The sequence below is a fragment of the Physeter macrocephalus genome, chromosome 8 (genome assembly GCF_002837175.3).
Source record: "Physeter macrocephalus isolate SW-GA chromosome 8, ASM283717v5, whole genome shotgun sequence".
In the NCBI taxonomy this organism is placed as follows: Eukaryota; Metazoa; Chordata; class Mammalia; order Artiodactyla; family Physeteridae; genus Physeter; species Physeter macrocephalus.
Genome location: NC_041221.1, coordinates 57,701,921 through 57,715,973, shown reverse-complemented (window position 1 = coordinate 57,715,973; position 14,053 = coordinate 57,701,921). Strand labels below are relative to the sequence as shown.

Below are 14,053 nucleotides of genomic sequence, written 5' to 3'. Positions count from 1 at the left end.
CTAGTTCTCTTTGTTTCATAGATATGTTCATTTGTGTCATATTTTAGATTCCACATATAAGTGATATATGGTATTTTTCTTTCTGACTTAATTTGCTTAGTATGATAATCTCTAGGTCCATCCATGTTGCTACAAATGGCATTATTTCATTCTTTTTTTATGGCTGAGTAATATTCCATTGTATTTATATACCACATCTTCTTTTTTTTTTTTGTGGTACGCGGGCCTCTCACTGTTGTGGCCTCTTCCATTGTGGAGCACAGGCTCCGGACGCACAAGCTCAGCAGCCATGGCTCACGGGCCCAGCCGCTCCGCGGCATGTGGGATCTTCCCAGACTGGGGCACGAACCCGTGTCCCCTGCATTGGCAGGCGGATTCTCAACTACTGCGCCACCGGGGAAGCCCACCACATCTTCTTTATCCATTCATCTGTTGATGGACATTTAGGTTGTTTCATGTCTTGGCTATTGTAAATAGTGCTGCTATGAACATAGGGGTGATACCCTAACCTTGATTTCTAAATATTACTTTCCGCTAAAAGGAAACAGGGCTCCTTGGAGAAATGACTGATTCCAGGTCTGAGGGGGGAATGTACAAAGTAAACCTAAAATATATTGTTCCAGAAATCAAGGAAATGTTTAAAAGGGGGTAAAGATATGCCAAAAGGGACAGAGGAGCCAGCTTGAGGGAGCTCCCAAAGGTGAAATCTGGGACATTAAATGAGAATAATGAATACTAAATAAAAAAGAATCCATAAATCAACAACAGTAATTAATAACAACAGCAAACCAGTGGGGCCAGCTAGTAAATGGAGAACTGACAGAACTAGAAAATTACCATTTGCAGTCTCTGGTGTAATACCTGATTCAGGTAAGGACAGTCCAAAAATGCTTACACAGTTTGGTAAAGTTTTCTTGGGAAATGGGATTTATGCAACCTCAAAGTATCAACCCATAGATTATGTACTAATTAAGAGATAAAAGTACTTTGTGATGGAGACTCTGGCATGTACCACCTTAACCAAGTGATTACACTAATATCACCAATAACTGGACAGTGATTGTATGTGCCTCCAGGACTCTTTGAGAAAAACAAAAAAATTTATTGGTGACATTAAGTTTGATCACTTGGTTGAGGTGGTATGTGCCAGATTTCTCCATCATAAAGTACTTTTATCTCTTTTAGTTAGTACATAATGTATGGGTTGACACTTTGAGATTGCATAAATCTGCTTCCCAACAAAATTTCACCATTGTTTTAGTATTCTGTGGATTATTACCAGGAATGTTTAACTTTAATCTCATCATGAGGAAACAATGAGAGAAAGCTAAATTATGGAACATTTTTTGAGGACTACCCTGAATTCTTCAAAAACACCCAATGTCATGGAAGAAACAAAGAAGCAGGTGAACTGTTCAAGATCAAGGAGACTAAATTTAATATATAATTATTGATTGGATCCTGGACTGAAATAAATCAGTGTGAAGGACAATATTGGGGCAACCTGGCAAAGCCTGAATGTGGACAATTGTTAAACTATCAACAGTCAAATTTTTAAAAATGTGACAATATTGTGGTAATATAGAATAATGTCTTTTTTCTAAAGAGATATTTCCCTAAGTATTTAGAGATGATATGATGCCTGCACCTTACTTTTAAATGAAGATTGTGGGGAGGAAGGGAGGGAGAATACATGTGACAAAATATTAACTAGTAAATTTGAGTGAAGGGTATGTGAGTGTTCACTTTTAACCTTTTTTTTCTTATAATAAAAATTTATGGAAAATCCCACTGAAAAAGAAAAAAAATTAAAAATATAATCAGTGATCTTTAGATTAGGAGAAAATCCATTACAGTATAATATATTACTACGATCACATACCATTGTTGGCAGGCTTTGGTCACAAAATCATCATCATGAGCTTCCTACAATAAATAATGACATCTCCTGGACTTATTCTTGTTAAATTGACAACTGGAGAGACACTGGAGCTTCTCATTAGGTTCCCAGAGTTGCCATATATTCCAGCATTCAGTTTCCTCAACCTAGATCTACCCCTAACCGGGATCCAAAGCACAGGCGTAATCATGTCTACATCTATGGGTAATCAATTAAATCACAATTTGAAAATCTAGTTTTTTCGAATTTCGTGATTTAATCTTCATTACCCATGTAGGTTTAATATTTATCTTCCAAAAAACCCACTTTAATTAACTTTTCCTCAGTTTTCGAGAATATATGGGAGATTATTTTTAACAATATTTAAGATAAAACAAGATTGTTTTATAAAATTTAAAAAAGTCTGAGTTCTAAAATTTAAAAAATCCATTTAAAATTAACTCTTTGAGTGGTCAGTATAATTCTTAGATGAGTGTAAATAACATCAACTTTTGAACAGCTATTGAATAGAGTCCCAGTAAATATCCACTAACAGTTTCAAAGATATATCAACTGAAAACTAAAAGAGAATGAGACAGACCAGGTTTGGATTGTATTCAGAATCACTGAAACAGTCAAACTAACCATTGTTTATTGTGCTTTCCCACGAGTGAGGCTTTGTAGAAGACATTGAAAAAGAAATTTCAGTACTTAAAGTTTTAGTCATTTGCAGTCTGGCTAGGGAGGTAAGAGTTATATGTTTTTAAATATAAAAGCAAAAAACTGGGAAAATCAAAACGTTGAAAAACAGAGGTTGAAATTGTGCATTACATGCCACAATATAAAAAATGTCTTGGGAAAACACAATATAGTCAGTGAAAAAAAGGGTTTAATACCAATGCAATTTTGTTTTTCTAAAAAACATATAATGTTATTGCAATTTTGTTTTAGAAAAGCAACATATGTGTATGAAGAAAACAAATACCAGAAACATACACACCAACTGTATAACAATGGTTATCTTGGAGTGGTGGAATTTGTGAATGTATTCTTTATGATTTCTATATCAAATATTTTTGCAACACTTTTATAACCAAAGCACAAATATTTTAAAGAAATAATTTAAAGACATCATTAAAAATACAAAGCAGTATACATTTTAAGCACCAAACTGCCCTGAAAGTTAGTTCTACAACACCAACTTCATATGGCTGGAGTGCTCCACGGTATCCTGCTAGCCCACACAATGTGTAACACAGTGCCCTGTGCAGGACAGAGTAAGGGCTTAATAAAGTCACTCTGATCATATTAATTTTCACCTACCCCATTAGGTAGCTACCCCCATTTTGGAGATAAGGAAACTGAGAGAGAAATTTAATTAACTTCATAAAGATCACCAAGCTAGTAAATGGCTGAACCAGAAATCAAGTCCAAGTAGTCTAACTCAATCTTTACCCATACTAAATAATTAGCAATTGCTGGCAGACTATAAGCTTCCTCTGTAGGTCTATAACACAAGAGCAGGGTGACCTTGTCAGTCTTGTCACTATGGTTTACAACCAATAACTGGATAACTTAAACTTGGGGTTCAGATTCAGTCAATAAAGGTAATAACTTTATACCCACAATCAAAATGATGGTACTAAAAATTTTAAATTAAAAGAGCGTAAAAGAGTAAGATAGGGCTTCCCTGGTGGCGCAGTGGTTGAGAGTCCGCCTGCCGATGCAGGGGACACGGGTTCGTGCGCCAGTCTGGGAAGATCCCACATGCCGCGGAGCGGCTAGGCCCGTGAGCCATGGCCGCTGAGCCTGCGCGTCCGGAGCCTGTGCTCTGCAACGGGAGAGGCCACAACAGTGAGAGCCCCGCGTACTGCAAAAAAAATTTAAAAATTAAAAAAAAAAAAAAAGAGTAAGATAAATGATGTTAAAAGTCATTAAAACATGCTTGTTATTGACACTCTATTTCAGGACTATTGGCGAAGTACTTGGTTTTTGACTTAGAAAATTTACATCACAGGATCCTTTAGCATAAGACAGATACTATAAAAATGAGAGCTGTCTAGGTTATTTTCTTTCTTTTTGGATGTCATACTTACCCCAAAAGGCAAAACACTATTAAAAAAAAAGGGGGTCTCCTTTATGCTAGTCTTATAGAAATAAGTTATAAATTATATGAAATATGAACATAAAAGTCACTGTATCAGCAGCTCCTATAGAATGATGAGAGATGGAAACAACCCAGAAACAGTTGGGCATTGACTTATAATGTAAATAAGGACCAGATATTACAAAAGAGAAGAATACTGAATTTTCAACAGATGCATGAGGTGGCCCATGAAGTTAGTTCTACCAGAGTAACAACAGAAATAAAAAGTGTTATATTTTATGTTAAAAACCAAAGTAAGGTGGAATGCTAAATCATTTTTTGAAGAAAACTTGCTTGTATCGCCTTACTGTATGGGATGTAAGTAGGTTTTATTTTGTTTTAACTGAAATTTAAACTCATACTCACTGAAATATCTGTGGAACTGCTTAACAGCTATATTTTATCATTTTGTAGAGTTTACCATTTACTTAAAATTCTAAAATAGCAGTAATTAAAATGTATAATTTTTCAAGTAAAGCTTAAGATGGCAAGATATGAATTGTAGTGTAAAAAGATATATTTATAATTATGTATATTTACTTATACAAATAATATATCTTTACAGTAATATATTCAAAAAGCATACTGAAAGTTAAATAAATGTGAAAGACCCAAGACTCCCTTCTCCCACAACCAGTGGTAACCAGTAAAATCATGTTAGTAGTTTCTCATATATTTTTCCCCAAATATTCTAGATGCATATATGTTAGCACCTGCTGCCCCACCTCACCCCAGATATTATCTACTACTGTTTTTTCACTTAGCACTATATCTTGAATATCATTTCAAACAGCTCATACAGATTATTTCTTGTTCTTTATAATAGCTGTATAACACTCCATTTAACTTCATTCCCCTTTTAATAGACATTTAATTGTTTCAACTTATTAGCTATTAGAAACAATTCTGTAATATCCTTGTACATTCACTTCTGTGTACATCCATAGGCTATTTGCCTAGAAGAGGATTTTAAAATTAAATGGAATGTGCCGTTAACATTTTGAAAAGAGACTACTAATATGCTCTCCAAAAACAAATTTTTACTCTGATGTGTTTTCTTTGTTGGGCTAGGTCAATGTGCTATTAGTGTTTTTATGAAATGTGATTGTGAGAGACTGTATATTTAGTATATAATTTTTGAAACATCGAAGAATGTATTAGCAATCCAAAGAAATCATCTGCCATTAATCAATCCTATTTCTCTGTAACTAAAGTAATTAACAGTATGGGCTTTGAAGACAGACAGACTTGGGTTCAAGTGCTAGCTTTCACTTGTGTGATTTTGAGCATGTTATTTAGTCACTTTAAGCCTTGAGCCTTGATTTATGTCTTTGCAAAATGGGGAAAATAGTGAATTATTATGAAGATTAGTATACAGTGTTTATTGAGGTACCCGACAAGAGTGTGTGCTTGGTAACTCATACTGTATGACCTAAATGATTAGCACATAACAAAAGCATATATCTATATTTTCTAAAAATAACCGTGAATACTAATCATCTCTAACAAAGAACTGGTTTTTATTTTCTGAGTCTTTTAATTCACAAGAATATAAAATCTGTACCTGAACCTCACAATCATGAAGTGTTGATTTGTGGCCAGCGTTTAGTATGGAACACAATTCATTAAGGCTCAAAGAAACTTAGAGAATATTTCTAATTAAAGAAGAGAATTTCAATAATAAGGAGATTTGGGTTTAGGTTTATCAGATTGCCATGTAATCATGAATTTCTTTACCGATGATAAAAGGAAAATTTCTAAGACAGCATTTTGATAATGATGGCTGGTAGTTTATAAACACTATTAACTTGAGAATGGTCATAAAAAGCAAGTATAGAACTTCAATATTGCAGATTTCAAGTATTCCTTTTAATAGATTTTTAAGAAGTGCCGAAATTTCCTAGCGGTATGATCACCTGAAAATGTCTCTCTATAAAGGAAATTATAACAAGTTTAATTTGAGACATCAAAAAACATTTAAAATGACACCACAAAATGTATCTGGAGTTTAAAGGTCAAATTTATTAGGAGATTGAGGTGTAATATACGCGGACTGTAAATACTGAATAGCTGACTTTATTCACAGTCTGAAGCAGAGATATAATCCGTGCCAACCTATTTTGTGGATACTCTTGTTCTTTTGTTCCAAGAGAAGTTTGCCCCGTAAGACTTGGACTTTGGTTTCGGAACCCTTCCCTCTTCAACATCATAGCTCCATCCTAGAAAACGAAAACAAAAATAAACACACAGAACAGAATGAAAGAGGATACCTGAAGAACACAGCGAGCAGAGGCTAACTTTCATAAATTTAATGTTCATTTATCACGAGTATGTGTCAACACATTTGAAATACAAATACTTAGTAATGCGTTCCCTTGTAATCCTGTGTGACAAGAGGGTCTAAAGTATTGCCTGAAGATGATTTACCATATCTTAAAGGTGTAAGCTATGATTTAATTTCTCCTTGCTGAATATTACTTGTTCAAATAGCCATTAGTTATGTATTATGTAAAAATTTCCATTCCTCTTTGTGATTTAATATGTGATTTCTTTAGCTGTAATGAGCAACACTGAACAATATAACCCATCTCACTGCTTTCTAAGAGCTGGTGCCTTTATAACAGTTTGGAGCTCACTTGAAATGATACAGAGAAACATGTACAGAACTATCTATATAAATCAGAGTTAGAGGAGACCATAAGAGATTACTTGGTTGAGCTCCCTGGAGTTTGACAGGCTGATTAAACTCAAAAAGTTTTTCAACATTTGTTTCAAGGGCTGTCTACGTTAGAATCCCATTGAAGTATATGATAACAGTGCAAATTCTTAGGCCTGACCAGAGATCCACTGGATCAGAATCTCTTGTGGGGACCTGGGAATCTGTACTTAATTGATCCCAAGGGATTTTTATGCATAGAAATTTGAGTACCACTGGTCTAAACTGTCTATTCCCTTCTGAGAGTTTATACCTTCTCTCCAAAGCCCTTCTCAGTGTTTTACAATTTTGAAAACTGGATTTATATATGTCTATACCTTCTGCTTTAAGTATAGTTCTTCAGTTCTTCTAAGACATGGAGAAAAACCAAGTAAACACACTCCTCCTTGAAAATATAATTAAGTCATACTTTTATTCCTTAGTCCAAGCAACCTATCTATATAACTCACTTTTCTTCATTAGATCCATTTTCCATCTCTGTAATTTGTCATTCTTCTCTTCTAGAACTTTCTTCAAATAACTCATCTTGAAACATTTGATTCATGGCTGAATCATGCAGTCATATATAAAATGTCCAAACTGAATACTGTAGTCTAATTAAGTAAGCTTCTTGATCTTGTGAGTTGTTATGAATTCTAGTGCCTCTAGGTGAGTATAGTATTTGCTACCACAAAGCTTACGTTTCAACAAGCCTTTTAGAATTCAATTTTGCCATAAAAGTGAAGCCTATGAAACTCAAATCATCAAAGTATACTGCTAGTATGCCTATTTCAGTGCCCAAAAAGAACACTAGAACACTATCTTCAAAGAAAGCCCATTTGCTATAAGGAAATGGAGGAGGAATGCAAATGAAACAAATGGTTTAAAATACATCTTACTTTCACAGAACCCCAAATACTGGTATATTAACAAGTGGTTATTTGAATTTCAAAAAATTTACTAAAGAGCATAAGAATAGTACCTACTTTATAGGTTGTCATGAGGATTAAACAAGCTAATTCATGTAAAGTCCTGGCGTTTATTAAGTTCTATGAGAAAGGTATTTTTCTAAAACCTTTATATGAATTAATATTAGTTCTTGTATATAACTGAGGAAACTGAGGCACAGAATGGTTAGGTAACTAGCACAAGGTCACTCAGCTAGGAAAGGGCAGAAGCAGGATTTGAACACAGTCTGATTCTGGAGCCTGTGCCTTAACTATATTGTTTCTTGTGGTTTATAGTAAGCACTTGATAAACGTTAAGCTATTATTTCTCCCTCAAGTTTGATTTGCAACTTCCTAGCAACTTATCTTCTATATGAAGTATTAATGTGAATGAAATTTGTCATATTGGAACCCATTAATTTTGAACTTAATGATGCTTTGAGTCTAGTTAGGCATAATTTGGCCTAGTTATTAACTATAGAAAGGGGTTTTGGTAAGAAAATTAATACTGTGAACTAAGCATAATTTTAACATTATAAACTTCTCAAGCATTTCCTACATTAATCAGCAAGTGGTGCTGATAATTATAAAATACTCAATTCAGTAAAGCAGGTATAACAATAATATTTACTGAGCATTTGTTATACATTTAACAAATATTATCAATTGCCTTCTCTGTGTCAGGAACTGTTCAGACACCAGAGGTAAAGCAGTAAACAAAAAATCCCCAAACTTCTTCAAGTCAGTAGGGGAGGAGAAGTTAATAAGTAAATGCATAGTATATTACATGCTAATATAGTAAAACATACAATTAAAAATATATATTATATACTAATGAGTACTAAAGAGAAAACATTTTAGAGAGGGCAGATAGGGGCACCTTCCGTCCCTGAGAAGATCACATTTGAGCAAAGACATAAAGGACATCAGAGAGTTAGTCATGTGGATGTCTGGAAAGAGAGCTTGAAGGCAAAAAGAAAACAAGTACAAAGACCTCCATTCAAGAATGTGCCTGGTATTCTGTGTTCTAGGTCCTGCACTGAGTTTTAAAATTGAGTTCACAGGTTGCCTGGCTTATGAGGTAGGCATTATAAATACCCTGATTTTATATCTAATTACAAGGAAAAATAGAGAACATAAACAAGCAGCCTAAAGCCACATGGCTAATAAGTGGCAAAGCCTGGATTTTAATTCAGGTTAAGTCTATGCACCTAACCACCTCATAATAAAATGGCATTTCCCTGTAACTGCAATTTTTACCTGTTTCACCCATCTCCTTTCAATCTGTGTGATTTCCTAACTTTTTTTTCTGTTTATTTTTGTAAATGAGTTGAAAAGACTGTTTTAAGAATCCCTGGAAAGTAAGGCTACGTCCTCCATGTGTCCCCCCATAGTTGTGAAGAAAGGAAATCGTTTCTAGTGTGGATTCTATGTCTGGTTATTGTAATGATTACTGGAAAGTTACCCAAGACTCTGTGATCTTTTCTTGCCAAATGATGGGTGAGAGGACTTACGTTCCCTCCCCCTCTGCCTCCCTACACACACTCTCCAGCCCAATAAAGACACTAAGAGGAACTGAAGAAGAACTGAGAGAGCACTTAGAAATATTTAGGAATTGGTATTATACACACACACACATACTTGACAGTCACTCTCATTTACACAGTTAATCCTTCAACCACGAGGGAGAAAAAGAATTTTTTTTTTTTTTTTACTGCATCAGAATGCAGACATAGCTCTATTATCTGTTCTGTCCATGGAGTCTGAAAACCCTGTCAGGGTCACTGCAATGTGAGAAGACTGGGGTTTTGTACACATAAAAGAACAACTGGTTTGGGTTTTCTCCTGGTAACTAAGGAGTGAGCTGACTCTTGGGAATTGTGAGCCAGATTATAGTTGCTGTTGATAGTGATAACAACAATAAATAGAAGTATCATTATAGGGATTGGAATGTGGATGGGCAAAGCACCCTGTGAAACAAACAGAAACACCCATGGAAGAAACCTGCGTTTGCTAACGGCATCCGTCTCTATGCTATTACTTTCTACTTTAATCACAGCCACCAGTGATTCTTCTGCGGAAAACTCTGTTCCCAAAGCGACACAAGCAACTGTATTTCTCTGATTAAGTAAAAGCAAAGAAGGGTATGAGGAAGTCTAATGACAATTCACAATAGAGACTGAAACTCAAGTCAGAGTCTACGTAAATCTCCCTTCGGATTTTTCAGCAGTTTCCTACTATGTAGGACTGACGTTAGTTACAATGAAAATTTGCCCTTTTCTGGAACCCTGTTAAGAATCTGACCACATTTCCAAGCATCCCTCTAAAAACGTGTTTACCTTACAGTGCCTGGATGAACAAATTTACTGGTCCCACTAAAAACTTCATACCACAATCTTTCCCAAATTATTTTTTGTAATATTGTAGCAATATAAAGGCTACTGGGGCAAGCTGTAGCTTTAACTAAAAAGACAGGATAACTACAAGAGTAAAAGCACTTGAAAGGACATCGAACGTTTGTACTTAATGAGTATGTTACATGAACTGTACTCATCTTTTCTACTTCCTATTTGAAACTTGTTCTTAGAAGAACAGAAGATAATATAACCTGCGGGAAATAAAACATTAGACCTTTAAGAATGGAATCTTATTTATGAAATGTTTAAATTTCCACAGGAATTTCTTTTTCAACCTGAAAATTTTTTTTCAAGAAATAATTCAAACTTGAGTTTTTGAATGAGATTATGAAAGTGAAAACGCTTGCACTCTCTGAAGAATGCTTGTATAAAATCAAGGTGTAGTCTACGACAGTGGTTTCATGTGTTGTTCTGTTGTTCTGAAAACCAGCCCTTGCTTCTCCCAGCTGTGCAACAGAAGAAGATTAAAGCAACTGAGTCTAAGGCAGCTGCCCAGGGATGGGGTAAAGCTCCTAGGGCTGCCCTCAGTTCCCACTGAGGAGAGCAGCCATATGGCATGGATTAACCACAAATCCAACCAACAACAGCACCCAAATGATGAGAAGCTGACTCCCTTTGCTGTTTCACACACTGGAATGCTTTCACAAAGATATTTTGAACTTTAAGCCCTAGTATCAGAGAAATACCTCTGGCAAATGCTCCAATAAACTTAAAATGTGATCTGTGATATCCCATGCTCAATTTCTTTTTCAGAAATATGCCCATTTATTTTGGTGACCTCCAGATTGTGGCTGGGATATTCTACTTCCTATGATATGAATGTCTGGTGTAACCTTTTCAAATACTACCAAAAAACAAAAACAGAAAAGCCTCTGAACAGAACGAGACCCCAATAATTTATGAATTCCATGTATGAGACAAAAGAAAATCCCATTCATTTAAATTTACAGAATCATTTTATTTATGGTTCAGTAATGCAGAAATACAGAGAAACATTCATCAGTGTTTTTACTTATTGTGAAATATGTTACCTCTAGTAACCTTGGTTCAAGTCCTGTTAAAGGTCTTTCTCCTCCAATAACCTAATCGCAAACTCTAATAATATTTGGAAGTGAACGGTTGAATGATTTTTCCTACTGTCCACTGGTGTACAAAGTAAGAACGATCACATAATTTGGCACAAACTGACATACCTGGCAGTCACTGCTAACAGAGGCATGGGATAAGAATAGCAAAGACTTTGAGAGGTATGTTGATACTTAGAAAGTTTCAAGATTCCCCACCAGGCCATGGACCCATACTATGCGCCTAGCTTTTACCTAGGTAAAAGCAAAGCATAAACTTAAAATATAATTTAAGGAAGGAAGGGGAGAAGGAAGAAAATTAGCTTTACAGGCACTCATTTTAAAAGTACCTCGGGACTTCCCTGGTGGTCCAGTGGTTAAGCCTCTGTGCATCCACTGCAGGGAGCGCCGGTTTGATCCCTGGTCGGGGAAATAAATAAGATCCTGCATGCCGCGTGATGTGGCCAAAAAAAAAAGTACCTCTATTTGAAATTCTCACGTATCTACTATTTTGGGGGAGAGAAAGAGGTTCAGAATAATTTAAAAATATCTTAGATCTTCTTTTAGAAAATATTATAGAGGAGAAATGTATTTTGGATACACTGGCAAAGCAATTCTTTCCATGAAAATTATATAAGATGGATTAGCAACACCCTACACCTGCCACAGCTGCAAGACCAAAAAAAAAAAAAAAAAAAACAACACCTTTGATATGACAGTTAATGCCCCCTTAAATTTCATCTGTTCAAATAATATAGTTGCTATACAGTATTATTATTTTGGAGCCACATTATTCAGAATTTGCCACAAAACAAACTGGTCTGTGTTCCAAAAGTACATTTGAAAATCAGTCATTAGAAATGTACAACACATTTTTCTAGAGAATGAAACTATACAACAAAGGTAGATGTTCAAAAATCACTCAGATTTTGACATAATTGATCTGGGTGTGGTCTGTGTGTAGGGATCTCCAGAATCCTATATAACCCAAAATATACTAGAACTTCACTAAGCCACCATGTATAACACTATCTCTAGGAGAAAAATTATTTCAGACTTCCAACAGGGAATCTAAGGAATTCACGTCTGTCTGTCTGTGTCTTTCTCCTTAGCAGCTAAACTGAACATTTCCCGAGCCACAAGACAGTCAGTACTGGGACTGGGGATTGGGAAGAATTAGGTAGAAAAAAAATTTGGTGCTTCAGTAGAGACTATGCAGTGTTTATAGAACAACAGATCACAGGTCTGTTTATCTTCTTTGAGTTACTTTGCAATTCCAAACGTTGTATGTACAAATAATCTTCATTATTCACAGATTCTGTATTTTCAAATTCGCCTACTCACTAAAATTCATTTGTAAACCCAAAATGAATACTTGTGATGCTTCCATGGTCATTCATGACATGCAGAGCAATGAAAATTTTGAGACAGCCAACACACATGCTCCAGCTGAGATCAAACAAGGTAATGCTCTGCCTTCTTGTTTCAGCTCTCACACTGTAAACAAGTATCCTTTTTGTAGTCTATTCACAGCCACGGTTTTTGCATTTTTGTGCTTCTTGTTGGTAATTTCACTGTTTAAAATGACCCCCAAGGGTAGTGGTTTAGTGCTGCTTAGTGTTTCTAAGTGCAAGAAGGCCGTGATGTGCCAACTTGTGTTAGATAAGCGTCATTCAGGCGTAAGGTTTAATGCTGTTGGCCATGAGTTCAATGTTCATGAATCAACAAAATACACTTAAAAAGGTACTTCTAAACAGAAACACACATAAAAACAAGATGGTGTATTGACTGGCTGACAAAATTTTGTGATCAGAGTCTCACAGGAATCATTTTCCCTAGGAGCAATATTTCAGTGTTCACTAATTTAGTGTTTGTGGTGACTTCATAAAACATAACTACCATGAATAATGAGAATCAACTGAACTTGATGGATACATAAATTCTGTCCTGCCTGGTGACTCCCTAGGCCTTGGAAAAACCAGTTTTGTCTCTATTTGCAATTTATCTCATTCTTTCACTCTATATAAATTTGTGCTGTACTGACTTTTCCTTTGAACTGGTTATAACGCCTACCTGGCTCCCTTATTTCGTGAGTAAAATAAATTCTTCAACACATGTTCACTTATATCTATATTAAATCATAATCTCATCTTTTTCAGGATATTCTTTTAACAATTTTGGAGGTCCTACTGAGATGCCCAATAGGTTCACCAACCAAAACCAAGTAAACTTCTTCACCAGAAGTTGTGTACCTTATTTTAAGCTCAGGCATATCTTTTCTTGGCTTCTGAAAGTAAGAGAACTTTGCTGATTCTCGTTTTTCAAATTTCAATGTTGTTCTCTACTAATTTGGGGAAATGATTTTAAGGTCTGATCATTTAATGATTCCTTTGAAATGGATTAATGGGGACTTTCCTGGTGGCTCAGTGGTTACGAATCTGCCTGCCAATGCAGGGGACACAGGTTTAATCCCTGGTCTGGGAAGATCCCACATGCCATGGAGCAACTAAGCCCGTGCACCGCAACTACTGAGCCCTTGTGCTGCAACTAGTGAAGGCCGCGTGCCTAGAGCCCATGCTCCGCAACAAGAGAAGCCAGCACAATGAGAAACCCACGCCCCAGAACGAAGAGTAGCCCCCGCTCACCGCAACTAGAGAAAGCCCACACACAGCAACGAAGACCCAATGCAGCCAAAAATAAATTTTAAAAAATAATAATAAATTTTAAAAAATTAATTAAAAAAAACAAAATGGATTAATGGCTTTAGAAATCCATTCTCAGATGAGAAAAGACAGAAAATCTGGTTTGTTAGTCCTTTCTATTTGAGGTCAAATAAATGAAGAAGTTGTAATCACTGAGTAGAGAACAGCTCTTTAGTGTGGACCAGTTAATATTAAAATTCTAT

At 35.6% G+C, this 14,053-nt stretch overlaps 1 protein-coding gene across 4 annotated transcripts in view; it reads right to left on the bottom strand.

Annotated features, from left to right (window-relative positions):
* Window positions 1–6,025: 6,025 nt before the first annotated feature.
* NDUFS4 (NADH:ubiquinone oxidoreductase subunit S4) overlaps window positions 6,026–14,053 on the bottom strand; it is a 134,229-nt gene continuing 126,201 nt past the window's right edge. For all 4 annotated transcript variants that reach the window (XM_028492903.2, XM_024124636.3, XM_055086553.1 and 1 more), the window contains one exon: window positions 6,026–6,244. In XM_028492903.2, coding sequence (XP_028348704.1) covers window positions 6,141–6,244 — 104 coding nt within the window. In that variant the 3' untranslated portion in view covers window positions 6,026–6,140. The remainder of the gene's footprint in view (window positions 6,245–14,053) is intronic.